Source organism: Corythoichthys intestinalis, chromosome 10, assembly GCF_030265065.1.
Source record: "Corythoichthys intestinalis isolate RoL2023-P3 chromosome 10, ASM3026506v1, whole genome shotgun sequence".
In the NCBI taxonomy this organism is placed as follows: Eukaryota; Metazoa; Chordata; class Actinopteri; order Syngnathiformes; family Syngnathidae; genus Corythoichthys; species Corythoichthys intestinalis.
In genome coordinates this window covers 39,300,734-39,327,839 of record NC_080404.1, presented here as the reverse complement: position 1 = coordinate 39,327,839, position 27,106 = coordinate 39,300,734, and the positions used below count along the sequence as shown (strand labels likewise).

The 27,106-nt window shown below is 39.5% G+C and overlaps 1 protein-coding gene across 5 annotated transcripts in view; it reads left to right on the top strand.

The window, feature by feature from the left end:
• The window catches only part of ehbp1 (EH domain binding protein 1), a 490,476-nt gene that overhangs the window by 172,096 nt on the left and 291,274 nt on the right, over positions 1-27,106 (top strand). For 4 of the 5 annotated variants that reach the window (XM_057847483.1, XM_057847485.1, XM_057847482.1 and 1 more), the window contains 5 exons: positions 10,841-11,022; positions 18,043-18,182; positions 21,260-21,376; positions 26,346-26,486; positions 26,555-26,804. In XM_057847483.1, coding sequence (XP_057703466.1) covers positions 10,841-11,022; positions 18,043-18,182; positions 21,260-21,376; positions 26,346-26,486; positions 26,555-26,804 — 830 coding nt within the window. The remainder of the gene's footprint in view (positions 1-10,840; positions 11,023-18,042; positions 18,183-21,259; positions 21,377-26,345; positions 26,487-26,554; positions 26,805-27,106) is intronic. The other variant, XM_057847484.1, reaches the window with a different exon arrangement.

Here is a 27,106-nt window from a genome sequence, read left to right as displayed (position 1 = left end):
GCATGTGAAAGCTATTTTTCTTTGTTTTTTTTGGTTTTTTTTATTGAAGCAACTTTTTTGATTGAAGTAATGTTGATTTGTGTTTGGGCCATATTTTGGCTAGGGTGTTTTGGTGTTTATTATTCAATCAAAAAACAATTTGCTTCAAAAAAATTTTTTTTCAAAAAGAAAAATCACTTCAATCGAAAAATCTCAATCATAGAAAACATTTTCGCATGCGAAAAAATATTTGAGATTGAAAAATTTGCATTTGAACACTTAATTTTTCATTGAAAAAGTTTTCTTTGATTGAAGCAATCCTTTTTATGTTTGGGCCATATTATGGGTAGGACATTTATATCTAAATCATTCAATCCCCCAAAAAGTTGCTTCGATCCAAAAAAAAAATATTTTCAATCAAAGAAAAAAATCATTTGAAAAATAAAATTGCCCTCCGCTATTTTTATTTTTTGGAAAATTATATGCAAAGCAAATGACAGTTTAAGGTGCTAGTCACATGATCTGTTCGAAAAATAATTTTGACCCATTATAATGTTTTTTTTTTTTTTTGGTTCATTTCATTCATTTTAGTTGCAGTTTTATTGCTTTACAACTTTTATATATATATATATATATATATATATATATATATATATATATATATATATATATATATATATATAGGAAAGTCAATTTCATGCAATGACACTTTTCGGACACCAGGGGGGTGGCCCCCTCTTTTGCTTATGGTTATAGACCCTACTCACCAACGTCACAGAATGACGTGTCGCTGTGTCCAGCCGCCATAGTGTCCGTCTTTGTTTATCCGTATTGTCAATGGTTTCAATTTGTCGTGCAATTTATAGTGCAATTCAGGGTGCTTTCAGACGCTGTAAACTCATTGGATGCGTTGCATAAAAGGCGTTATGTGGAAAAGCTTCAGTCTATCCATTCGCCAGATCCATATTTGATGCCTAAATCGATATTTGTCGACCCGCTGTCTTCGCCCTCTCTGCCTGACATCTGCTACCCTGATATCTACAACTATCTTCAGTGTTTCCCACAGGATTTTAGGAGACTGTGGTGGGAGGGTCTCTGACCCTCGGGGTAGGGTGTGTGTGTGTACATTTTCAAGCCTGTTGTATCTCTTTAGGGCATTTTGAGACCACTGAATGTAATATAAATTGCTGTATGCAGTGTCGCCGGATCGCGCCAAATGCAGCAGAATGCAGCAGACAGTAGTCCCGTAGCCTGGTACACCAGACTCAGCGGCAATATGTTCCAATCCGCGGTAAATTCGGTTTTACATGACCAAAAACACATCGAGTCGCTAAAACCAACAGTCTGTCTCGCGCTAGCCATGTTGAATATGTTGAAATGTCTCTCGCTAGTTTCTTGTCGCTTTACTGGCGTCGCGTCAGCCCGTCGCTGATTGGTCCGCTCCGCTGTCTATTTGCTGTGGCTGGCTCCGCCCTTGAAATTTTTTTCTGCTGAATGGTGGCCAGGCTCACACTCTCATAGCCAGGCATGAAAATGGGTCAGGGGTTAAAAAGGTGAGAAGGGCGTAGAGGAAATATGTTCCAGTACACTGTACACCCCAACAAAATATTGAGCTCTGTCGACCCACACTGTGTTTCAGCAGGGCTGTGCAGAGACCGGTGGAGGGGCGGGTGCTTGTAGATAAAAAGGGGCACATGAACAAGTATTTAATACACCTTAAAACAACATAACTTCAATTTTAACCAGCTTTAGATAATAATTGGCTGTGACTGTGACATACTTTAATTGGGAGGGGGCAACAGTGAATAGAAATCAAAACTGCCATCAACACTTTCTGGCTGTGACTCAGTCAGTCTGCCTCTTTTCTTTCTTCAATCTCTGCATCAAAACTTCCTTCCTCAACTTGTTCATCTGAGACCAAACCACATCAGATGTTCACTGAGCCACCAACAGCACAGTTTTCTCATAACTATTATTTCATTATTATCCATACTTAACAACTCTAGCACCTAATGATTATTAAAGCAACGACATAAAATCTTATAGAAAAATAACATTGTAATTGTGTTTATAATTGTATTTAATACCCGACTATCCTTGCAAACTTGTTCTTACAAAGTCTGCTATTCACCCAGCTGATGAGATATCCACTGCCTTTAGCAGCCTCATCCAACTCCTTTTTTTATCCCTCAATCTCCTTTCCCTACGAGGCATGTCTATGTAAGGAAATATAAATATTAAAAAAAACAAAACAAAAAAAACCAGCCTCCCCGGTGGCTTTTAGTTTTAAAGCTTTCTTAATTTCTTTCTCTCTCAATAACGATGGAGGTAGATTTGTGTTTTTGTTATTCAATCAAAAAACAAAGTTACTTCTATCAAAAACAAAGTTGCTTCAATCAAAATACAGGATATACTTTTAATCTCAAAAAAGTCACTTCAACAATAACAATTTTTTTTGATTGCAAAAATAAATTTGAGACAAAAAAAGCATTTGAAAACTTTTTCTTGACTGAAACAAATTTTTCCATTGAAGTAATGTTGTTTTGCTTTGGGCGACATTTTGGCTAGGACATTTGTCTTTATTATTCAATCAAATAAGTTGCTTCAAACAAAAAAATATATATAAAAAGAAAAACTTTTCACATGTGTCAATCACCGTTTAACAAAGCCTGAGAGGGTTTGAGTAGACTCACTATGAAGCATTTAATAAAGCCAAGCATTTTCTTACTACTTTATTCTTGTTTAAAAATAATTCAGTGGGGCAGTAACATGTTTAAAACTTATCTTAATTCTTACATTTTGAAGTGCTTGAAAACCATTTATAAATGATACTTTGGTGAAAAAAGTGAAAAAAACATGTCTTATATATATGTATCTTTTTTCCAATATAAAATCTGAATAAATACATTGAACACGCACAAAAAAAAAAAGGGGGGGGGGGGCGCTACTTCGCAGTTTTCACTTATTGCGGCGGGTTCTGGTCCCCATTAACCAAGAAAAACGAGGGATCCCTGTATTTCTGAAAAGCTTTAAGAAGCAAGAGTCATTCCCACCACTCGTCGGGCCGGTGTTGTGCCGACACCGGTGTTCGGCCATTCCTTACGACGCGGCGAAACGTCCTACACAATGCTCAGGGCGCTTGCGCATGCATCCACACGCATGCGCACATCTGTTAGAAGTGGCGAGTACTTACTATTTTTGTTTTTATTTAGTTATTTAGAACCTTTTCACTGCCTCAAAGATACTTTTTACATGTATTACCCTCTCATACTTTTAACCATTGTGTTTTTTTGCGTTAGCTTTGAACCAGTTGACCACATTAGTAATGTAGCGTATTTAAACCGTCATTATTTGATATAACTACATTTAAGTATTTTCTGCAGGCATTTTTTTAGTACGTTATTCCTGTATGCATCTAAACAAAACAAGTTTACAGCGCACGGTAGTACTTTAGAACGTTTCGTCGATGTAGAATATTTTGGCAGAACACCGGCCGTCAGCTCAAGTCCCAGCCGAAAATAACGTGTCTCTGGCGGACGACGGGAGCGATGCGAGGCAAACGAGACTGTGGCGGGCCAAAACGAGACTGTGACGGCCCGCCAAAGTCTCGTTCATTGGTGGGAAACACTGATCTTGTCCACACAAAATCAGCCTATTCTCACGAAAGTTTGAAAAACTTTAAGAGCAGCACTCGAAGCAACATTACCCCGTGTGACCCTTTACTTCCAATTTTCTAAAATGACGACAATCAATAAAAAAAAAAAAGTTGACTGCGATGGCCGACGCTTCAAGGATAGGTGGATATTGGACTATTTCCTCAATAAAACACGCAACAACTGTGTCTGCCTCATTTGCAAAGAGACAGTGGCTGTTTTCAAAGAGTTCGATGTGACGCGATAATGATATTACCGAACAACACACGCTGACATGTACGACAACATTACAGGGAAGACAAGCGAGAAATTATAGCAACTTGAAGCTAGTTTAATTTCACAGCAGCAGTATTTCGCAAGAGCCCGAGTGTCGAAAGAGAACGCCACAAAGACGAGACTGTTGAAGTTATGAATGAAAAAAAAAAAAATAAAGCAAATGTGACACACAGAAGGGCTTGCTAAAACTTGTTTAAATATATTATTCTATGTAAATCAGCCAAGGTAGCCCCCCGCATTTTTACTAGTGATGCACGATAATGCATTTTTCAGCCAATACCGATAACCGATAATTTCCTCCTCGTTCCAACCGATAACCGATAATGTCAAGCTGATAATTTTATTAAAAGATTTATGTAAAATTTTAAAGTATACACAAGAGAAAATATTACTGTGCAAAAATATTATTGCTCTTTTTTCCAACATCAAATGTGAACAAGTAGTAAATTCCAACATCTAAATAAAGACAGATTGTCCGACATTGTGTAATGGTAAACTTTTGGCAACAATTACTTAGAGTAAATACATAAGTTGCACAAAAATGCCTTTAAAAGTAAGCCATTCCTAACGTATAACATTACTACGCAGCAAAAACACAACTCCTTAAAACTAGTTAAATTCCCTTGTTTTCAGTGTAAATCTATTGGAAACAAGTGAAATTAACTGCCAGCACTTCAAGTATATTTCACTCGGATTTCTTGAAGAAAAATAGCCAGCTGAAAATAAGCTTAACAGCCTTATTTTAAGCAATACATTATTATACATAATCCTAAAAAAAAAAAAAAAAAAAAACATGTCAGAAATGTTCTTTATTCAAGAATATTTATGGTCCAAAACATTATTTGAAAGCATTTTTTTTCCTGATTTAGGTGAAAAATGACATTTTTTTATATGTTTGGGCCTAATAAGAACAAATGGCAATATTTAGTTCAAGTAAGTGGAATAATCTGGCGCGTTCATCTGTTAACTAGTCTTCAACACTCAAACAAGATGGGGAAAATTATTTCACTAGATTTAAGAAGAATGATCTGATTAAGACGCCATAAATTTAAGCGTACTGAATGCATTACTGACTGGAGGACTCAACTAACCACTGTGCCGTCATGATAAACATACTTTCTTGACATCACTTGTGTAAATGTCCGTAGTAAAACTGATGTGATCGGCATGTCTTTCACGATGAATCGTGGTCGTATAAAATGCATTATTTTTTCATCCAGAGGTTTGGCTATCGGGTCATTTCGGGAATTTCCTCCCGCCTGTGCCCTTCAGTCCGCCCGGCTGCCAAATTAGCACCCGCGTCAGGCCTCTGTCTTGAACCGGAGTGGCGGCGGCAGCTAAGTTCGTACCGGATATCCGCCCGCCCCGGCTGGCTCGCTGCGGCGTATTCGGTGCAGGGCTCTGCTCTGCTCTGCCCGCCGAGGGCGAGGCGGCGGCGGCGGCCTGCCGAAGCGGCGGGCACCGTCGGAAGACAGCTACTTGTCGACTATCGGTCTCGTGAGGTGTTTAGCCATAGATGGGAGTTTACCACCCGCTTTGGGCTGCATTCCCAAACAACCCGACTCTGGGAGGACCGCAGCGTCTCTGTATCGTCACAAGCCCCGTAGCTTCCTTATAGTTTGTGTTTACAATAGCTTTAGCATTCGCGCTAGCAGCAGCCTCGTATTCGTTCCAAAAATCTTTGTGATGCAGTTTTAAATGGCTGCTGGGTTAGTGGTGTTCAATGAGGACGCTTTCTTTACGCCTCGTGGAACTGTTTTGTAGATGGCGAGAGCGTCGTTTATTTCATTTCACACACGGGAAAAGCAACGCACGCTAGTGAGAGTGCCTCAACACTGATGTCTAACACCGCCTCCTCTATGACGCAGTACTCATGAACCCCTCCTCCCACAGGGGCTTCAGAGAGGGGAGGGGTTGAGCAGGCGGCGGTGGAGAAGTGGAGAAAACTGCTTGGTTGCGCACATTTGGAGGCTAAATCAAGTATATAATTATCGGATTGCATTATCGGTTGATTTTTTTAAATTCTGTATTATATGTGTAACGTCATAATTGACATTATCGGCCGATAATTATCGGTAACCGATATTATCGTGTATCTTCAATTTTTACCACACCAAATCTGGCCCCCTTTGCAAAAGGTTTGGACACACCTGTTTAACTGATGATCCGTAGACGAGGCCAGCTTCTTTCACTTGGTACCAGCTAAATATTATTCAAAATGTAATGATGGTGGAAGAAATAAGCATCTTGAATTTGAAACTGTATGTTGTCGGCGATTAGCCTCGCAATGATCTTAATTGTGGTTGTCAGCCCAAAACCCTCTAAATATATATTAAATGCATCTTACCAGATATAAAATGACTACCATATAATCCGTGGTAATCGTTTGGAGCCCAGTTTTCTCATCGAATTGCAGCAGTCCATCTCGCTCTCCTCTCCGGGTCTCTCGGAATACGGTAGAACTTCAAGTCTCTCCGTCTATCTTCTCTGTTATTGCAACCAACCGCCACACACGCCTTCACCAATTTGATTATTATTGTTAACGAGCAGAAAAACACGCCATAATAGGAGGAATTTACGTAGCGGTAATGCGTCAACACGACGAGTAGACAGACAATATGGCGCGGAGGCGTGGTTGTGATGTCATGTGAGTAGGGTCTATAGCAGGGGTGGGCAAACTATTCCACAAAGGGCCGCTGTGGGTGCAGGTTTTTGCTGCAACCTATCATGAGGACACCTTTTCACCAATCTGGTGTGTTATAAGTGCAATCAGTTGATTGCAGTCAGGTGCTTCTTGTTTCCAATGAAACCTCATTGGTTAAAAGCTCTGTGCTGGATCAGATGGAACAAAGACCAGGACCCACTGCGGCCCTTGAGGACCGGTTTGCCCACCCCTGGTCTATAGCAACAAAATATCTGGATTTAGCACTTTCTTCTTCTACTACTGTTACTGTGAGTGCTTCTCTGACATCGCCTCCCAGTGGCCAAGTTGCCCACACTATCAGACTCAGAAAAAGCAGTTTTTTTTTAAATCACAAATTTTTATATTTATGATTCGGTTCTGCCGTTTCAAATGTTGGATGTGAAAAGTGTAGTTTGCAAACGTTAGAGTATGCAGTGATGCAAAATTTATGTTAACACTGTATTTACTTAATATGAGAATGAAGCTTTTTTATAACTCTCCACAGTTTTTTTCTTTAATATGATTCTTTAAAACTACGTTTAACAAAACAAAAATTAAATGAAAAGTGAAAAATATGGAGATCTGTCAATATGGGGTAGAAATAAAAATCATGGTCGCACCAAAAAGCTAGATTTTACAGCCTTATGAGCACGTTTCTTGTCTTTTGCTTCTTTTCTTTTCTGTATCCTTCCCTCTTTATGTATGTGTGTATTTGGCTAAATCCCCCCCAGGACCTTGTTGATAAGGCACCAGATTGAGTTTTCCTCACACGGCCAGATCTTCCCGAGATGTGCACGTGTGAAGATGTCTGGGGAAATGTTACAGGATGCTATCACGGCGTTATCGAACCCCAGCGTTTATGTATATGTATATGGGCTCTCCCTTTCGCGTCGCGCCTAACCGACGCTTTAACTTTGTTTGCGCACGAGAGGCTCCATTCTTAGAGGATACTAGATGGAGTTTATGGTGATCTCACACAGACAACTGTGTGTTGGTTTCAGTTTGAAAATTGGGGCCAATCTACAACCCCCACCCCCAGTTTAACTTGATGTAGATGTAATGGCACAGTGTAAGAGTGTTACATCTTTACTGGAATCTGTTTAATTTATTGGTTGCCATTGACGGCAATAAATAGACATCCTATCCATTTTGACTGGGAGGGGTTGGCATTGAATATTGATGGTCACACCATGGTGTTATTTTATTGTATTATTTGTAGTATCTATTTATTTTTTTTGTTTTAGTTTTAACAGGTTAAAAAAAAGCATCATAGTTGTAGTGTTTTTAACTTGAATGAAAAAAAAGTAGTTTTGTGTTTTTCCTAGTCACAGGGTAAATTGCACTTTAGGTGATACATTTGAAATTTTAACCTAGGTATCACAATTTAATGAGATGAATTTCAAATTTTAAGATTTATGTTTTATTGTGAAGTTTTACATCTTAGCACGTTAGTTTCACATTTTCCAGTTATGTTTTACGTTCTAATATAAATTTAATGTTAAACATTGAATTTATCTCAGTTGAAAAGTTGAAGGACATATCATTCTTAATAGATAAATGTTAGTATGAGTTATAATAATTTGATATTAAAACCCCTCTTAATGTTTTCATTTTAATAAACTTACTAGTAAATAACTAGTAGGTTGCCATTGTTGTTGACGACGCAATGCACTCTGGTACCACGGATAGAAAGACATAATTCTTAAAAGATAAATGTTAGCATGAGTTATAATAATTTGATATTAAAACCCCTCTTAATGTTTTCGTTTTGATAAACTTTGTAAAATTAGTTTAACTAGCAGGTCGCCATTGTTGTTGACGATGCAATGCACTCTGGGCGGTGATGTCACTGGACGGTGCTGCGGGGCTTCCACAGTGTCACTCTTTAGCTTCAGAAACATGTCGTCGGTTCTGCCCTTCCAATTTGAACCCAAACGGAAAAGTGATGAGCAGCACTGTCGATATTTCGCAAAACAAGCAGCAAAAACAATTAAATGAAGGTCTCCAGCAGTATTCGAAACCCCGTTTCCTGTGCGGCAGACGAGCGCGTAGACCACAGGCGTATGCTTTCGCCTGATGTCGGAGTCATGGTTTTCCTTAAAAAGATCGATTCGATCTATTAGCTGCAATCAGTAACAAGTCCTCATATGAAAACCAACAAATCTGTTACGGTCTGCAAGCAGACAACAAAGACTGCGTAAAAGGGGTTTATTTAACACACAAAAAAACATGAGATCTCGAAAAAGGAGAGACAAAAAGGTTCTGTTAAAAAAAGGGGTCGGTGACAGTAAGTCGGGATCAGTTAAAGAAAAAAACAGGAAAAACAGCGGTGAGAAGCAGATGAACGGAAAAACCAAGGCAAAGATGTAAATCGCAACGAAATGGTCAAGAATACAAACTGTCAAATGGCAGCAAGTCAGTATCTCGTCAAGCCGCCTAGGATCGGTTTAAAGGCACTACTAATGAGCTGGAATTGGATGCAAGTACGACGTTGCACAAGCTGACCAGAAGCAGAATGTGACAAAATCATGCCAGTCGTCATACTAGCTTTGCTTCCTAGCTAGCACAGCTCTTATCCCAGTCCAGCCCATTGCGTGCGTAAAACATGACGCTCTCCGTAGGTCAAAACATGTACTGATTTTATCTATTTTTTAATCAAAGGCCATAATATGTTTCTAAAAACGTATTTTAGTAAAAGAGAACAATTGTGGCTTATTAGAGCCTACAAGTCTTTCACTCCGAGGTTTCCTTAAAAAACAATCTTCATATTTTAACATTTTAAGTTTTTTTTTTTTTTTTTTTTTACATACGTTTCATGTTTTAACATAATAAATTTTGTTTTAACGTAATTCATTTCCATATTTTGAAATTTCACATTTTTAAGTTTTATGTTTTAACATAAATTCAGCATTTTAACATGGTGAATTTTTACATTTTAAGTTTCAAGAATTTCCAGTTCACGTCACTTGCGTTGTGCTTTTAGTGTCTTCGAAATCAACTCGTTTCCATTGTTACTGTAAAAACATTCTAAAATAAGGCCTAGTGTACAAAGACTGAGGACTAACTCATTGACTGCCATTGACGACAATCGACGTCCAGTCCATTTTTACTGGTTGCTGCCAACCCCGCCGAGTCGAAATGGATTTGACGTTGAGCCCAGTCAATGGCGGCCAGTGAATTATTACGTGAACACCGATAAATGTTGTAACTAGGGTTGTTCCGATCATGTTTTTTTTTGCTCCCGATTCGATCCCGATCGTTTTAGTTTGAATATCTGCCGATCTCGATATTTCCCGATCCGATTGCTTTTTTTTTTTGCTCCCGATTCAATTCCAATCATTCCCGATAATTTTTCCCGATCATATACATTTTGGCAATGCATTAAGAAAAACATGAATAAACGAATATATACATTCAACATACAGTACATAAGTACTGTATTTGTTTATTATGACAATAAATCCTCAAGATGGCATTTACATTATTAACATTCTTTCTGTGATAGGAATCCACGGATAGAAAGACTTGTGACTTTGTATATTGTGACTAAATATTGCCATCTAGTGTATTTGTTGAGCTTTCAGTAAATGATACTGTCGCCATGCCCAAATGCATGATGGGAAGTGGAACCATGACTGTGCGTAGTGCTACCAATTGATATATCTTCTCTGCGTTGGGAAATAACATAAGGTGTTAAGAAAAAGATCAATCGCTACCTTACTTCCCCACATTGCTTCCCATGATATTTCTAATAGTAGGGAGAGGGATTGTAAGGCTTTAGCCAATTAAAAAAAGGCTCCAAAGGCTGCCAAAATTCCCTCTACTCATTTGACGCTGCCTTTTATCTCTCTATATAGGTAAAACGGTGCCATTACAAATTGAACGCGACAATGCGTGAGTGGGTCGTGCAGCGCATGCATTAATTGCATTAAATATTTTAACGTGATACATTTTTTAAAAAATTAATTACTGCTGTTATTGGGATAAATTTGATAATCCTACCTTAAGCCTAAACTAAAGACTCTGGAAGAGTGTAACATATGATGTCTGGAACGTTAATTACAATTAGAAAACAATTTAATTAAAAAAAAAAAAAAAGTATATATATATATATATATATATTTAAAAAAGGCATGGCCGATATTTTTTTGCTGATTCCGATACTTTGAAAATGACGTGATCCCGATCGATCGGGACATCTCTAGCTGTAATGTTATCTTGAATACATGCACCATTTTTCCATGTACAGGAGTCTCCGTCTGGTCGCCGTAAGGCCCTGGCCACCAGCAGCATCAACATGAAGCAGTACGCCAGCCCAATGCCCACACAGACAGACGTCAAGCTCAAGTTCAAGCCACTCTCCAAGAAGGTGGTGTCGGCCACGCTGCAATTCTCCCTCTCCTGTATCTTCCTGCGGGAGGGCAAGGCCACGTAAGTCAACACCCTACACTGGGGCTTGGCCAAGGTTAAATCAAGAAAATGATTGTGAACTTACTAAGTCTGGAACAATACACTTATCGAAATCGCAAAACTCTTCGAGTCAAGGTCCTGTCTCGTGGTGTGAGATGAAAGTATTGTTACATGTTCAAGCTGAGTTAAAAGCAAATACAGTATTTTTGCATCTGCCGGTAGCTCGCAATGAGAGGGGCTGAGATGTCGACATGTAAGCTTGCCAAAAGTTAAATCTTACCCGAATCCAGGGGAGAAAAAACACTCGGGGAGAGGGCGTGATAGAGACACAGAGGGGGAGAGCAAAAACACAGCAGGGCTCCATACACAGAGTGCATCATCCTGCCACTGAAATTTGAGCTAATACCACTTTATTTCTCATCCACTCGCACCAGTAAATTTCCCTATTCTTTTAAACTTGTTGCTGACAAGTGATGAATGCCTACTCTTCAATGAGCCGATTTTCCGTGAATGTCATGGCAACAAGTGGAGGAGAGCATTTTTCAGTCATTTGAATTTTTTTCTACAGTAAGTTGCAACATTAGCCAGTGGGCAACAACAATTTGTTTTCAATGTTTAAAGAAGCGGTGTGACAAAATATCAAAAAGTTGATATATCGTGATACTTTGTAGCCCAAAAGGTTATCGATATGCTCCCTCAAAGAATCAAAATATTGTTTTAAAAAGGTGTTAAGGTTTCAAAAAGGAACTAACGCGTTGCTACCAAAATCTTCCATTAGAATAGTATCTACGTTAGCTCACTGCTGCCATTGACGGCGCAAGACATCTAATTCATTTTGACTGGAATAGACGTCTAGCGCCGTCAATGACACAACATTAGAGCATTCACAACCAGTCTTCCGGTTTTGTGGGAATTTACAGATCAATTCCTGCTCACTTGAGAACATTTACAAGTTACTTCCTGTTTATTTGGTGTAACTTCCTATTCATTTGGGGGACATTCTTGAGTCACTTCCTGTTTAGTAACCCAAAATCAACAGGAAGTCACCTGTAAATGCCCCAAAATTAATTAGCATTAGCTACCAATGACAGCCATAGACGACTATCCATTTGAACTAGGAGGTTGCCAGCGATTGAACTACTAGTGATAAACGCATTTCAATTCACAGCAAAGTGATGAAAAGAACTTGTTTTTCTGTTTATTAGTTGTATTGTAGAATATACTAGAATGATTTCCTGACCCATGCATTGTTATTGTCATTGTTGTATTGCCGTATCGTGAGATATCGTTATAGTGAGCCTTGTACCGCAATCGTATCGTATCACGAGTTACCCAGAGGTTCCAACCCATCCAAGCCGCACTTTACATCAAATTGGTGTGCATGGCTGTCACCCCAGGAGGAAGCCTCTTCTGAAGACGGTACACAAGAAAGCCCGCAAACAGTTTGCTGAAGACATGACAACAAAGCACATGGATTACTGGAACCATGTCCTATGGTCTGATGAGACGGGCCCGCAAACAGTTTGCTGAAGACATGACAACAAAGCACATGGATTACTGGAACCATGTCCTATGGTCTGATGAGACGGGCGGGCTTTCTTGTGTACCGTCTTCAGAAGAGGCTTCCTCCTGGGGTGACAGCCATGCACACCAATTTGATGTAGAGCGCGGCGTATGGTCTGAGCACTAACAGGCTGACCTCCACCTCTTCAATCTCTGCAGCAATGCTGACAGCACTCTTGTAACGAGTCACATGACATTTTGGAGGGAAAATGACAAGCAGTACTCAATTTGGATATTTAGGGATGTACGTAGTTTCTAAGGGATGTTCTCACTTTTGTTGCCAGGGGTTTAGATATTAATGGCTATATTTTGAGTTATTTTGAGGGGAAAATAAATTAATTATATTATATAAGCTGCACACAGACTACTTTTTATTTTGTCAGTGTTGTCCCATGAAAACATATACTTGAATATCTTCAGAAATGCGAGTGGTGTACACACTTTTGTGATACACTGTATACCGTGGTATGAAAACGTCAAAATTTCAAAACCGCAAAAATTTTCCGTCATACCGTCCCTACAGTATTAACTATTTTTTATGTCCCAAAAATGCAGGGAGAAATCCCTCGCTTGCAGCTGCAAGGCTCAACCCTCCCCTAATAGTTGTTGCTCAGTGTCAGTGAGTCAGCTGTGCTACACGATGGCTGGAGGAGGTGAAACTCCTGAACTTTTTCCCCCATCGAAGCAAACGAAATCGGTGGTATAGACCCTGCCCACGTGACGTCACAGCTCCGCTCTCCTGAATGGTACCGCCCACTTGTCCGTCAAAACATAGTGTTAACCTGTTACGGCTACGTACATTTCTCCTATTTACGGCGTGTTTTTCTGCTCCTTAACATTAATAATCAAAATGGTGAAGGCGTGTGTGGCTGTTGGTTGCACTAACAGAGAAGATGGAAGGAGAGACTTGAAGTTTTACCGTATTCCGAGGGATCCAAAGAGGAGAGCGAAATGGACGGCTGCAATTCGACGTGAAAACTGGGCACCAAAAAATCACCACAGACTATGTAGTAGTCATTTTATATCCGGTAAGATGCATTTAAGATATACTTAGGGGGTTTTGGGCTGACAAATAACCACAATTAAGATCATTGCGAGGCTAATCGCCGACAACATACGACGTAGTACGACATAGTTTCAAATTCAAGATGTTTGTGACTTCCCTTTCTTCCACCATCGTTATTTTTTGAATAATATTTAGCTGGTACCAAGTGAAAGAAACTGGCCTCGTCTACGGAGCTGACAAATAACCACAATTAAGATCATTGCGAGGCTAATCGCCGACAACATACGACGTAGTACGACATAGTTTCAAATTCAAGATGTTTGTGACTTCCCTTTCTTCCACCATCGTTATTTCTTGAATAATATTTAGCTGGTACCAAGTGAAAAAAACTGGCCTCGTCTACGAGGCTGACAAATAACCACAATTAAGATCATTGCTAGGCTAATCGCTGACAACATACACGTATGTATGTCGTGAGAGTGCTATCGCTAAACCATATAAACATTAAAAGCCCTAGCTCCATTGACAAATGACATGAAATACATTAGACTTGACAGTGGATGTTAGCAAGAACAAAAGATTTTGAATTGAAAATTTCGTAACTCACCTTCCGAGCACAAGATTCCTGCCGAATTTTCGTGTACGAGGACCTGTTTCACCCAACCAGCAACGTAGCATTTATAAGCCTCAAAGCTCTTAAAGTTTTTCAAACTTTCGTGAGAATAGGCTGATTTTGTGTGGACAAGATAGTTGTAAATATCAGGGTCAGGCAGAGACGGCGAAGGCAGCCGGTCAAAAATCATCGATTTAGGCATCAAATATGGATCTGGCGACTGTATAGAACGAAGCTTTTCCACATAACGCCTTTTATGCAACACATCCAGTGAGTTTACGGCATCAGAAAGCACCGGGTCTTCCATGAAATGCATTTTAAATTCCTCGATCAATTGAAACCAATGCTAATACAGAGAAAAAAAATGACGGACAAGTGGGCGGAACCATACAGCGAGCACGTGGTTTTATGACGTCGGTGGGTAGGCTCTATAGGAATACCTCAGCGACAGAAAAGTTACAGACGGTCGCGGCTTAGAGGAGGAGGGCCAACCGACAAGTTAAACATGTTTGCCGAGGGTGGCTGCAGAGGAGGCAATACCTCCAATATTATTTCGCATTTATATAAAATTAAAGGTTAGTAAACACTGTCAAGAACGTTTCCCACCAGCTACGAAAGTTAACTCTTGTGTGCTTAGTGTGTCTAGCGGTGGTAAAACATGTGTTTTTTTTTAGGGCTGCAGCTATCGATTATTTTAGTAGTCGATTAATCGATAAACTCGTTAGTTTGAATAATCGAGTAATCGGATGAGGAACATACAAAATTAAAATACCTGAGCTGAGCCTCAAACGGTATAAAAAATATCTATGAATGAGGATCTATGTACAACAGAACAATAGGCTAACTTACTTAGCAAAAAGTCCACTAGCTTAAATGTTATAAAATGCCAAGTTTTTTTTTTTTTTTTTTAAATGCTCCTAACAAATGGTTCAGACACATATTCCCACAATAAAATGGCTAAATATACCTATGAACTAAATCACGAATGCATTAAAAAAAAACTTAGCTCCGACAAAAACTTAGCTTATGTTGGTCTTAACAGGGAGCAGCTGCATTCAGCCAAGTGAAATGAGGCAGACTAGGGGGCAATGGATCCACACAAATCAATAAAACTAAATGCAAACACTTTGAAAACAAACCATTACAACGCCACTTTAACTAAACGAATACTCGAAGTAGCAAAATTTAATTTGAATCTTTTTTTCTAATCGAATACTCGAGTTAATCGATTAATCGTTGCAGCACTAGCGTTTTTCTCTCTGGCAACTGTGTTGAGAAAGCGAGTGTGCGTACAATGTAACATGATATAATTCATACACACATGCTTTTTATGAGCTTTTTACTTGGGTTTAGGCTCACCAAAAGGACTGCAAATATTTTAATTTTATTTAAAATACTTCAGTTATTTTTTGTTATTTCTGTTTATTTTAACTTAACATTATACTTATGTTCCAATTTGCTCATTTTTGAAAAACTAAAATCCTGCTCAATGGAATTAAGTGTTTTTTTTTTTTTTTTTTTTTTAAACGAGATCTTTCTAACACATTTTAGAGTTGTAATTGCACTACCGTGATACTGTGAAACCGTGATATTTTGGCTTAAGGCAGAGTTCACTAAATCCGGACCTCGGTGCCACTTTTCCTGTCGTGTTTTCCATGTCTCCCTCCTTCAACACACCTGAATCAAAATAATCAGGATCATTATCAGGCTTCTGGAGAGGTTGCTGATGACATAATCATTTGATTCAGGTGTGTTAGGAGAGAGAGACGTGGAAAACACGACAGGAAAAGTGGCACCGTGGTCCGGATTTTGTGAACCCTGGCTTAAGGTTATCTTACCGTCAGAATCTCATTCCGGCACATACCTCGGGCAGAGTCTTCACATTACAAGTTATCGATGATTTATTGACAAAGGCCTAATACTTGCAGTTTTCTGAACACTTTTTCGGGGACAGAGGCTCATTTTGTTGTCGTGTTCATGAATGTTGTTACAAAAGGGGGAAACAATTCTATTTTATATCAGCCAAATTTGTGAAGAAGTTTTTTTTTTTAATTTATTTTTTCAAGTTTGTTTTCGGCTTAAAGACAGCATTCTTTTATTTTCTCCTCAAAACCATTATTTTGGTGGAAGGCAGGAGTGAGAATTGTTTGATCTTTTTTTATTTATTCTTTCTAGGGCTGCAGCAATCGATTATTTTAGAAGTCGATTAATCGATGAACTAGTTCAAATAATCGAGTAATCGGATAAGGAACATGAAAAATTGAAATACCTGGGATGAACCTCAAATGGTATATAAAAATAAATAAAGGAGGATCTATGTACAACAAAAGAACAATTGGCTAACTTACATAGCAAACGTCAGCTAGCTTAAATGCTATAAAATACTCACCTTTTTTTTTTTTTTTTTTTTTACAGAGCTCTTAAAAATGGTTCAGACTCATATTCCCACAAAAAATGGCTAAATATACCTATAAATTAAATTACTAATGCATTAAAAATCGTAGCCCAAATAAAAACGTAGCTTACGTTGGTCTTATCAGGGAGCCGTTGGATTCAGCCATGTGAAATGAGGCAGAACAGAGGGCAGTGTATCCACCCTAATCATTAAAACTAAATGTAAACACTTTCAAAATAAACCATTACAACGCCACTTTAATTAAACGAATACTCGAAGCAACAAAATTTAATTCGAATATTTTTTTCTTATGGAATACTCGAGTTAATCGATTAATCGTTGCAGCACTAATTCTTTCATTTTGCTTTTATTAGTTTTCAATGCTCCGCTGATTTATTACTGAGTTAAGTGTTAGTATAAGTATGATTTAAATGAAGTACTTTTCAGATTTAAAGAATTTTTTTGTGTATTAAATAGCGGTTCAAGAATCGTGATACGAACAAATACAGTGCCCTCAATAATTATTGGCACCCCCGGTTAAGATGTGTTTTTTAGCTTCTAATATTTTTTTTTTAATTCAAATAATATGGGACCTTAAAAGTTCAATCCTAGTCTTAAATCCAAGTCTATTTTTGTAGAAGGGAAAGAAAAATTAAGGTAATGTTGTGGCTCCCTATGGCTCCCACTAGCTATATGTTTGAAATTAAAAATGATTGAATGAAAAAATGATTTTTTTTTTCCAAGCCTGCGGCACCCTGTCAATCACTGGCAGCTTCTTCTTTACTTGTTATTCATCTTTGAGACTCACAACTTTAATTTTAAGACACCCTTCCTCTCGTTTGTCCATTATAATTCGATCACTTTAATTTAAAGACGCACACACACATACACACACATACTAGCGGAGGCCTTTGTTGTGTTGCGGACGGCGGGTCGATGGCGCGTAACCCTTGTTAACCCTTCGGGGAATGATGTCGACCACACACAAACAAACTCCATCATGCCGCTTCAAATGAAGCCCGCCGCCCGGGAAGCGACAAACACAAAGAACACAGACACACAGAGAGAGCGAGAAAGAGAAGATTATGATGGCACTTTCAAGGGGGGGGCGGCGTGAAATAATGTGCGGCGGGGGAGCAGGGACACGAAGGCCGAGTTGAGACAGAAGGTTTGAAAACGTCGAGAAGTTAGGAAGTGACAGAGGTGGTGGCGACGTTACATTAAATCCTTTGAAATGGACGCCGTCCTCTCGTCACATCAAAATTCAACGCATTTCCATTTATTCATTGATACAGCGGTGCATAATCGCCTCGTTTTTCCCTCATCTCGGCAGTGTGTTAATCTCCCAAGGTTATGTATAGCCTTGTGAGTGTTATTTTAAAAAAAAAACGCATTACATGTGCATGATATGCATTTGCATTAATGTGATTTTTTTTTTTTCCACCCCACCACCTCCTGCCACAGTGACGAGGACATGCAGAGTCTTGCCAGCCTGATGAGCATGAAGCAGGCCGACATTGGCAACCTGGACGACTTTGAGGAGGAGAATGAGGAGGATGAGGAGAACAGGGTAAACCAGGAAGAGAAGGCGGCCAAGATCACAGGTAGCTGCAATGTTTCGTGTATGACAAACTTTGGCGACAATGGAAAAAGTGGACACATGTTTTTTTCGACATCCTGCGATAAAATGCTGTAAAATCCACGCGACAGAGCACACCTGACTATAAACTGCACCACCCAAATTTAATCACATTTTGGAAAAAGTGCACATATAAGCCACACTTGAGCTTAAAGCTGCACTACTAGGTAACTTTTCAACATTTATAAAATAGTTTCATAACATTTGTGATGATATGTCGACTGACAACTAGTTGAATGACACCTCTTTTATATTTTGAGGGGGCCTGTATCACTTTCAACCCTGCCAGACAAAACAGCTATAAATGTGCTGACTGCTTTACGTCATATTCACTTCTCTCTTTCCCCATTCGTTATAAAGGCAAAAGTCGATGTGAACGCTTTCGTGCGAAATGTGCAAAGATGACAGAGCAACAAAAGAGACTGAAAAGGACACTCAAGAATACATATTGGCCCGGCGTTCACTCACTGGCGTGAGTCCCCTAACCCACCCCCACAATGGTAGGGAGAGCATTAGCCACACGAAATGGGCGGCCGTGGCGCAGTTGGCAGCTTGAGTTGTCCTGGGACCGAAGGGTCAGCGGTTCGATTCCCGGCTATGAGTGAAAGGGTTAATGTGTGCTAATGTAAAGCGCTTTGGGCATTGTAACAATGTAGGTAAAGCGCTATATGAGTACAAAAAAATAAATGAATAAAAATTTTTTAAAATCACACGGTTGCTAACTGTCATATGCTATTGTTTAGCCACAAATGGATTCATTACCTCATTATTATTCATCCTTCACACAGCTGCTGGAAACAGAAATGTCGTTTGGGTGGCGTGGCTCAGTGGAAGAGTAGTTGTTCCATTTAACTCCATTTACCAATCCATCTGCAGGCGATCAGTAGATGAGGAATTTACGCCACTATGCGTTCATGCGCTGGTCCTCATGGAAAATGCGGTCTTCCTTAAGGCAAAACACTACCGCTTTTGTCCACCAGTGTCGCTAAAATCGACCAAAACTGAAAAGTTAGCAAGTTGCTTTAAGTCGCAGGTGTCCACATTTTGAAATTGACTGTTTTCATTTAAAAAAATAAAAAAAAATTACACAGAAATATTTTATGGATCAAAACGCCAAACCAAATTAACATCAACAAAATGCAATGTTCTGCTGATTTATTACATTGAGTTAAGTGTTAGTATAAATATGATTTAAATAAAGTACTTCTCAGATTTAAAAATCTGTTTTGTGTATCGAATCGCGGGTCATGAATCGTGATTTAAATCAATAGCAAATGAAGTCTGGGATCGTGCAGACTAGAAGTGGGAACCTCTTGGTACCTCACGATACAATACGATTTGCGATACAAAGCTCACGATAACGATGATCTGACGATATAGCGATACTAAGATTTTCGATACATTGGTCAGGAAATCCTAGGATATTCTACAAAAAACTAATAAACAGAAAAACAAGCTTCTGCTGTGAATTGGAATGAGTTCATCACTAGTAGACGTCCAATCCATTTGAACTGGGAGGGTGGCAGTGAATGGATTCGCTGCCATCCCTCCCACTTCAAACGGATTGAACATCTATGGCCGTCAGTGGCAGCCAATGCCAGGCAATGAGGTAATTTTTGGGCCATTTAAAGTAATTTACCTGTTGATTTTCAGTTACCTCCTGTTGATTTTAGGGTATTTTATGGGTCACTTCCTGTGTATTTTGAGTTATAGACCAGGAAGTGACCTGGGAATAACTCAAATAAATAGGCAGCGACTCAAACTCAACAGGAAATGACCTGTGAATGCCCTGAAAATCGGACAGAATGACTGTGAATGCTCTGGTTTCGAATTAAGGAACATTCCTCAGTCTAAATGGATTGGGTGTCGAGCACCGTCAATGCAGCCTTAGAGCTAACTGAGACACTACTATTATGGAGGAAAATTTGAGTAGCAAATTGTTGGTTCCTTTTTATTTTATTGTTTTTTAGAAATTGACACCTTTTTAAAATGATATTTCGATTCTTGGCAGGCGCATATCGATAACCTTTTGGGATACAAAGTATCACGATATATCACCATTTCAATATTTTGTCCCACCCCTATTTAGAATGTTGGTAAAAAATGGAACACCCGCGCTAATCATTAGTGCTTCTGAATGCACCCAATGCCGCAAACCACCTTGGGGCCAAAAATCAAAATGGTTTAAATGAAAAGGTTAGCTTAGCAAAAAAGGAAGCATGATTCCCATTAGCCTGTTAAGATCCACAATTTAACTGGTTTGTTGATAAAGCCAGAAGGGGGAAAAGGGAGAGAAATAATGGCTAATATATTGGCCGAAAAATATGTTAATTAGATGACTTCCTGCATGTTTGTATGATGCATTAAAATCGATGTCAGGCAAAGTGTAAATATGCAGATTTAAATTCCAAAGCCATGCAATGCTGCTATCGACAATTAGCAGTTTATCATGCCATTAGTTTTAAAAACTAAATTTCACTGTCAAACTCAGCGAGACCATCTTCCATGCAAACTCATTGAAAATCTGGCAAATGTAGATTCAAGAGGACAAATATAATTGCTAATGGCAATGAATCAGAAGTGTAACAAACATAACAATCACACCTTCATTCCACGCGTATGTCCTTGCTGTGTTGTAACGTATGTCCTCCCCTCCCTCCCGCTTTGCCTAATCCAACTTTCCTCCCGCCTCCTGTTCAGCTTCATGCTTTCTGTCTTCGCTCTTTTGTCTCATTTGTATGTGTGCACATCAAGCGCCTACAGCCACGCTTCGCTTAGCTTGCGTCTCGCTAAGAAAAGCCAAAACTCCCACTAACTTGTACCTACAAGCTTCCCCGATGATGCTCGCATGAATGCAGGGGTTCTCAAACATTTTATGTCCTTAATCCTAACACAGATCCTCAGATCCTAGTTTGAGAACCACTGCGTCAAACTAATCACACCTTCTTCCAAACATACGTATTTTAGCTGTTTCTCTTTTTGTTCTCTTCAACGCCTTGTCTTCTTCCGTCCTTCCTTGTTGTGTGGCCCCGTGGTCTGCAGAGATAGTAAACCAGCTGAACGCCCTCAGCTGCTTACACGGTGACGATGACGACGATGGCGTCGGCGTTCCTAAGCGAGCGTGCAAGGTGGCCGCAAAGCCTGCCGCTTCCTCGCAAGGTTTTATTTGTTACCGACTATCTCCAACCTGGTCTCGTCTTGTGAAACCTCCTTCAGTTTCTTTTTGTTTGGTATATCTTTATTTATTTCTTATCCCTAATTTTTTGTTTCTCATGTATTGAGTTGACATTGGTCTTGTGAACATGTGGCGAGTTTTGTTGTTGTGCTTTTTGTCCTAAAATGCATTTGGTAGTGAACCAAGCCAGGTGAACTTTATCCAGACAAGACTTGATATAAAACATAATCAATGTTCGTCTGATTTATTGATAGGATCAATCAGTCATATACCTGACACTAACCTAATGGTACAGTTTGGTTCATTATGTTAATGGTAAAAAAAAGTCCTTAAAATGCATATGGAATGACAAAAAAAATCTTAAATAGCATTAGTATTGGAATTACAATCATATTTTGAGATGATTCAACGAAATACAAAAATTTGGTAAAGGGCAGATGATGAGAAATGCGTCTTTAAATCTGTCGTTCAGCTTCTCCTATCATCTTGGTGATGATATCAGAGAATGAGCGATTTCAACGGATTTAGCAATGAGCCCAATGGAGGAGAAAGTGTTTTTTAGTGATTCTGGTTCAAGTGTGGATTTTTCGAACAATATTGTGGATCCAGAGGAAGTATGTGACATACAGCCATATGTTTGAGTTGTATTTGGAAGATGAGGAAAATTCAAAATGAGGAAAAAGGCGACAGAGACCACAAACACCAGGCTGATGATTAGCGCAGACTGCAAAATGTCATCATAGTTTTTATCTCTCTACGCCAATATTTTTACAGGATATTCTTTGTAAGTATTTTCCCCGATAGCTATACATATATATGCTCATGACAGATAACAGTCTTGTGCTAAGTGGAATATGAAATATTAAAAATGCATTTATTCAGTACGACAGGGCAAAATTACTGCATAATGGTCAAAACTGCCGACTTCTTAAACCTCCCGAAAGATATTTTATGCCACCGGAGTTAGTCCGGCTCTTGTCATTTTCCTGTCGGGGACTCGGAGACTCGGAAAACCGCGTAAACAATACAGGAGACGTGAGAGCTAGGCTACATGCTAACCTGAACCGAGCGGCTCTTCCAAGTCTCTTCCTCGTCCTTCGAACACGAAAATCACACAAAACAACCCCGACCCAGTCACACACGGCGTCGGGAGTGATTGCCTTCACCGATCGGCCGGCCTCCGGCAGTGAGCAACTTTCAGTGGACTATTACAGTCATTCCCCTGTTGCGGCCCTGGCAAGCAGTCCCGCGGGAGTGCTCATCGCCGAGGACGCAGCAGGGAATGAACGCCGAAAATTGCTCATTCTTGGTGGATAAATCGGCATAAATTGGGTTGCTTGCTACACGCAGTGCTCGCTGGCCGATGAATGCAAGCACGCCCTGCTTCACTGACCGACGGCAAACATTGTCACCCACAGAATACAAGCCATCTCCTTATAAAACGTGTGCCATGGTTCCATTATTTGACTTAATATAAAACACGTATTGTAGCTTACTCACTTCCTTGTCCGTCCAATTTTCCCTCAATTGTCGGACTTGTTTTGCCCTTTCTTCGACTTGAACAGGATCTTTTGGATCTTCCAAAATGGCTCACACAACTCTCCCTGGTGTAGCAACAAAAGCCTGCAGCTCATTGGGCTGGTGTGATGCGAAAAATGCACAAATCAATCTGTAAAATCAGATAAATCCCCAGTCATTCTGCATACAAAAGTATGGCTGTCTAGCTAAAATGATCTCATTCTCTGACGTCACATCCGCCTTCTTCCTAAACCCTGGGCTCTGGCCGGAAGTTACTCATTTTCATTTTAAAAAGTTGAATAAATTAGGGGTGCACGATAGACATTTGCCGGTTACCGGTTTCACGGTTTACCGTGGTGTGAAAACGTCGCGGTTTCAAAACCACTAAAATTTTCCGTCATACCTTAGTACGGTATTCGCTATTTTTCATGTGCCAAAATGCAGCCGAAGTGGCTTGGTGCGGCAGCGCTCACCCTTCCCCTGTTAGTTGCCGTAAGTGTCAGTGACGCTATACTGCTAAACAGCCAGCAAACCCAAAAACAAACCCTCCAAACACAAGGCGTACTTTTCTTCAATTTATTTAGCTCTCAAATCGTGGTGAAATATACAAATGAATACATTTAAAACGTTGTACAATTCGATTTTTCCACGTGTGATTTTGTTCAACAGGATAGCAGTAGCACCATTAAAAAGTTCGCCAAAAACAAAACACACATTTTCCTTTCAAATTCAATATACAAACTAACTAAAACTTACAAAGACCAATGTTAGCCTAGGCTAAGCTGGGAGAGCAACTTTGTCGAGGTTTTATGTCTCTCAGACGCTGAGTGAGAAACAAGCTTGAATGAAGGGGGGGAAAAAAGGATCGCGTCAAAGATCGCTAATTGTGAAAGGAGGTCTCACTCCTCACTTTTTTTTTTAAATTTTTTTTTTAGATGAAACCTTTCCTCAAAAATATTTACATTTTAACTAATTTATAAAACTAACTTATACATTTTTAACTAACTTATGAATTCTTTGTTCTTTTTAACACAAAGGCATGGCATCATGTAGACTAGAGTTGACACAGTGGCTGAAAATGGCGAAACTTCACTTGTCCCCCCCCCCCCCTCAAAAAAAGTAATACAGTATATATTTTTGATTTCATTTAGAATTGTTTTTACTTTTTTATAGCAATTATTTTGTTCTTACTCTAATATTGAGCAACTTGAGCTGTGGCTGTGGGTATTGTCTAGGTTCTATTTATTTAAATTTTATATAAAATATTTGTTATTTTTTGTTAATTTATTTATTTTCACATTATATTCATGTTCCAATTTGCAAATATGTTTTGAAAAAAATCCTGTTCAATGGGGAAAAAAAATGTATTTTTTTCTTTCTTTGGAGCTCTAATTGCAATACCGTGATACCGTGAAACCGCGGTATTTTTGCTCACGGTTATCGTACCGTCAAAATCTCATACCGGCACATGCCTAGTGCACGATATCCATTTTTTGAAACCGATACCAATATCGATAACTTCCTGCTCCTCAAAGCCGATATCGATATCGATAACCCATAATAAATATATCATTTTTTAAATGTATAACCTTTTTTGAACCTTTTTCTGAGTTTTTGAACACCTGGAGGTTTTAAAAAAAAAAAAAAAATTTACCCTCGTGAGGAAAAAGCGGCATGGAAAATGAAAATGAATGAATGAATGAATGAATAGTGGTGGATTGAACATACATTTGCCTTTGATCTCACCAGATTTTTCATAATGACATGAACAAAACAGTGCATTACACTTCTGCACTACCCAACAGCCAGCTAAAAATGAATGCGCTTCCATGAACCACAAGGCTTGGTCTTTTCCTGCTTTTATGGGAAGACACTCGTCTTAATATTGTGAAAACAGAAAAATATACATCTTCAATACTAAATATAAAACAAACTGCACAATACACTTATATACACAACTATTATATGTATAGCGTAGCACACTATCTTGAGCTACTAAAGCATTGGCTGGCTTCTATAACACCACAATGTATGAAGTTCTGTACATATGACCCTTCACCACAGAAGTAAACATATGTTGCACATCCATATGTTATAGTAAACATAAAATACTTACATATATTTCCGAGGCGGAAACGTAACAGAAAGCATTCACGATTGTCAATACTACCGCTCGACACCGCAATGTGTAAGTGAATGAGCTTGTAATGTGAAACAAACGGTAACAAAAAATAGATGCAGCGAATTATTCTAACCAGCAGGTGGGAGCAATGCCCCGCAAATGGTCAACTGATTTCTTATACTAGTGTGTAAACTGTAAAGCCAGCACTGTACATATTATCTGTCCTGTTAATAATGTTATTAGATTTATCAGGATGACGTCATAATTCCTATTATCGGACCAATAAATATCGTGCACCAGTAGAATAAATACATCGATCGCTTCCACAAACATCCAAGCAGTCTGTTTCATTCAGGAGCATAAAATACAGCGTGTAATATGAAATAAACATGCTTTCTTGTGTCATATGCACTTTAACGTGTACATTAAAACTGAAATGTTTGAACTAATATCTATACTATCAAACTGGTGTAGAAATGTAAAATACAATGAAACTACAATGAAGAAAAAACACCAGTAGAAGATGCATGACTGGTGCATTCATGGAGATTAATGGATAGATAGTACTAACGTGCAATTTTTTATAAGTGGGTGGAAGCTTATATGTTCAACCACTAGCCTGTTTTCACCTGCATGTTACTTATTCCATGGTAAAATGATTCGACTCCTCATTGCTTTCACAAGAAAGTCCTCATCGCTCTTGCCACCTCTGACGATCCTTTCTGTTGTCACTGACCTAAAGTGTCGTGAGACTAAATTGGGTTTAATCTGTAAATATTTATTTCCACCAGCAGCTTCTTCTGTTGTATATTTAATGACTCTAACTATGTACGCACAACTCCACACATACCGTAATCGGCCTAAAATGGGTCACCAGGGAAAAAGGCTACCCGGTTTATCAGTGAAGTGTACTTGACATAGCGACACCTCAAATAGAAATAGCCATGCTGCTCTTTCCAGACCTGTCTCGGCATCTCCTTTTTGCACCCCTTCGCCAGCCTCTCGTCTTCATGCAAATGAGCTACCGTGGTGGGGACGACGAAGATAAAGTGCTCAAGTGTCAGCCCCTTCGGCCTGTGTCACCGTGGAAACTTCACGCCGCTCGGCTCCCACAGTAACACCCCACGCTAATTGCACCAATGTTCCCAGAAAGGCGCGCAGTCAAGTTTAGCTGGTGGTTACTTGTGGTTCACTCCCAAGTGCAGCACTTTTTTTCCCCCCCTACCCATGTGATAATCATTTTCCTGCTTCATGGCTCATATTCTAATTGTTTGTCATTCATCCTGATTGACTTTTTATTCATCCCTCCAAAGAGCTGATCAACAAGCTGAACTTCTTGGAAGACAAGGACAGCGAAACGCACCCTGCCATGCTCACCAACCCTTTTGACGAGTCTGAGGATCACCTACCTGAGGCCAATCACCTAAACCCATTTGGTGACCCTGATGAGGACGGTATGTAAGCTGAAGAGGCACATAATGTTCACCATGACATTGCTGACAGAAAATTACTCTTTCAACAGAACCCCCTAGTCAGTCTCCAGCCTCCCGGATCGACGTTTCGTCCTACAACGCCTCCAATCCGTTTGACGAGTCCGCAGAGGAGTCGCGTGACACGACGCCAGGGAACCCTTTTGAAGAGCCAGAGCAAAATGAAGGCAACCAAGAGCCTGAACCACCGAAGGCCCGGCCCAGGCAAGGGGTGCGGCCAGTCAACATGAGCAAGTACTTGTACGCCCATGTCGGACAAAACGATGAAGAGGAGCTCGATGAGTATGATAATTTTTACTTATTCTAATTTTTAGTTTTTCGAGTGTGATAACGGTTCAGTTAGAACGGACAATGATGTTTTGGCATGAAGTCAATCATCCAATCCCAAGTTGACCCAGACAACATGCAAGTTAAAAAAGGTGTGGTTTGTTTCAGTTTGCAACAGCTGAAGCGTAGAAAGATCAAAGACACAGACCACATTTTATAATCTGCGATAAGGGCTCGTGCCATAGACAGTCCGTGCGGTGTTGTCTTTGAGACTACACAATCTAAGACCAAGACAAGAAAATGACCTTTGGGACCTG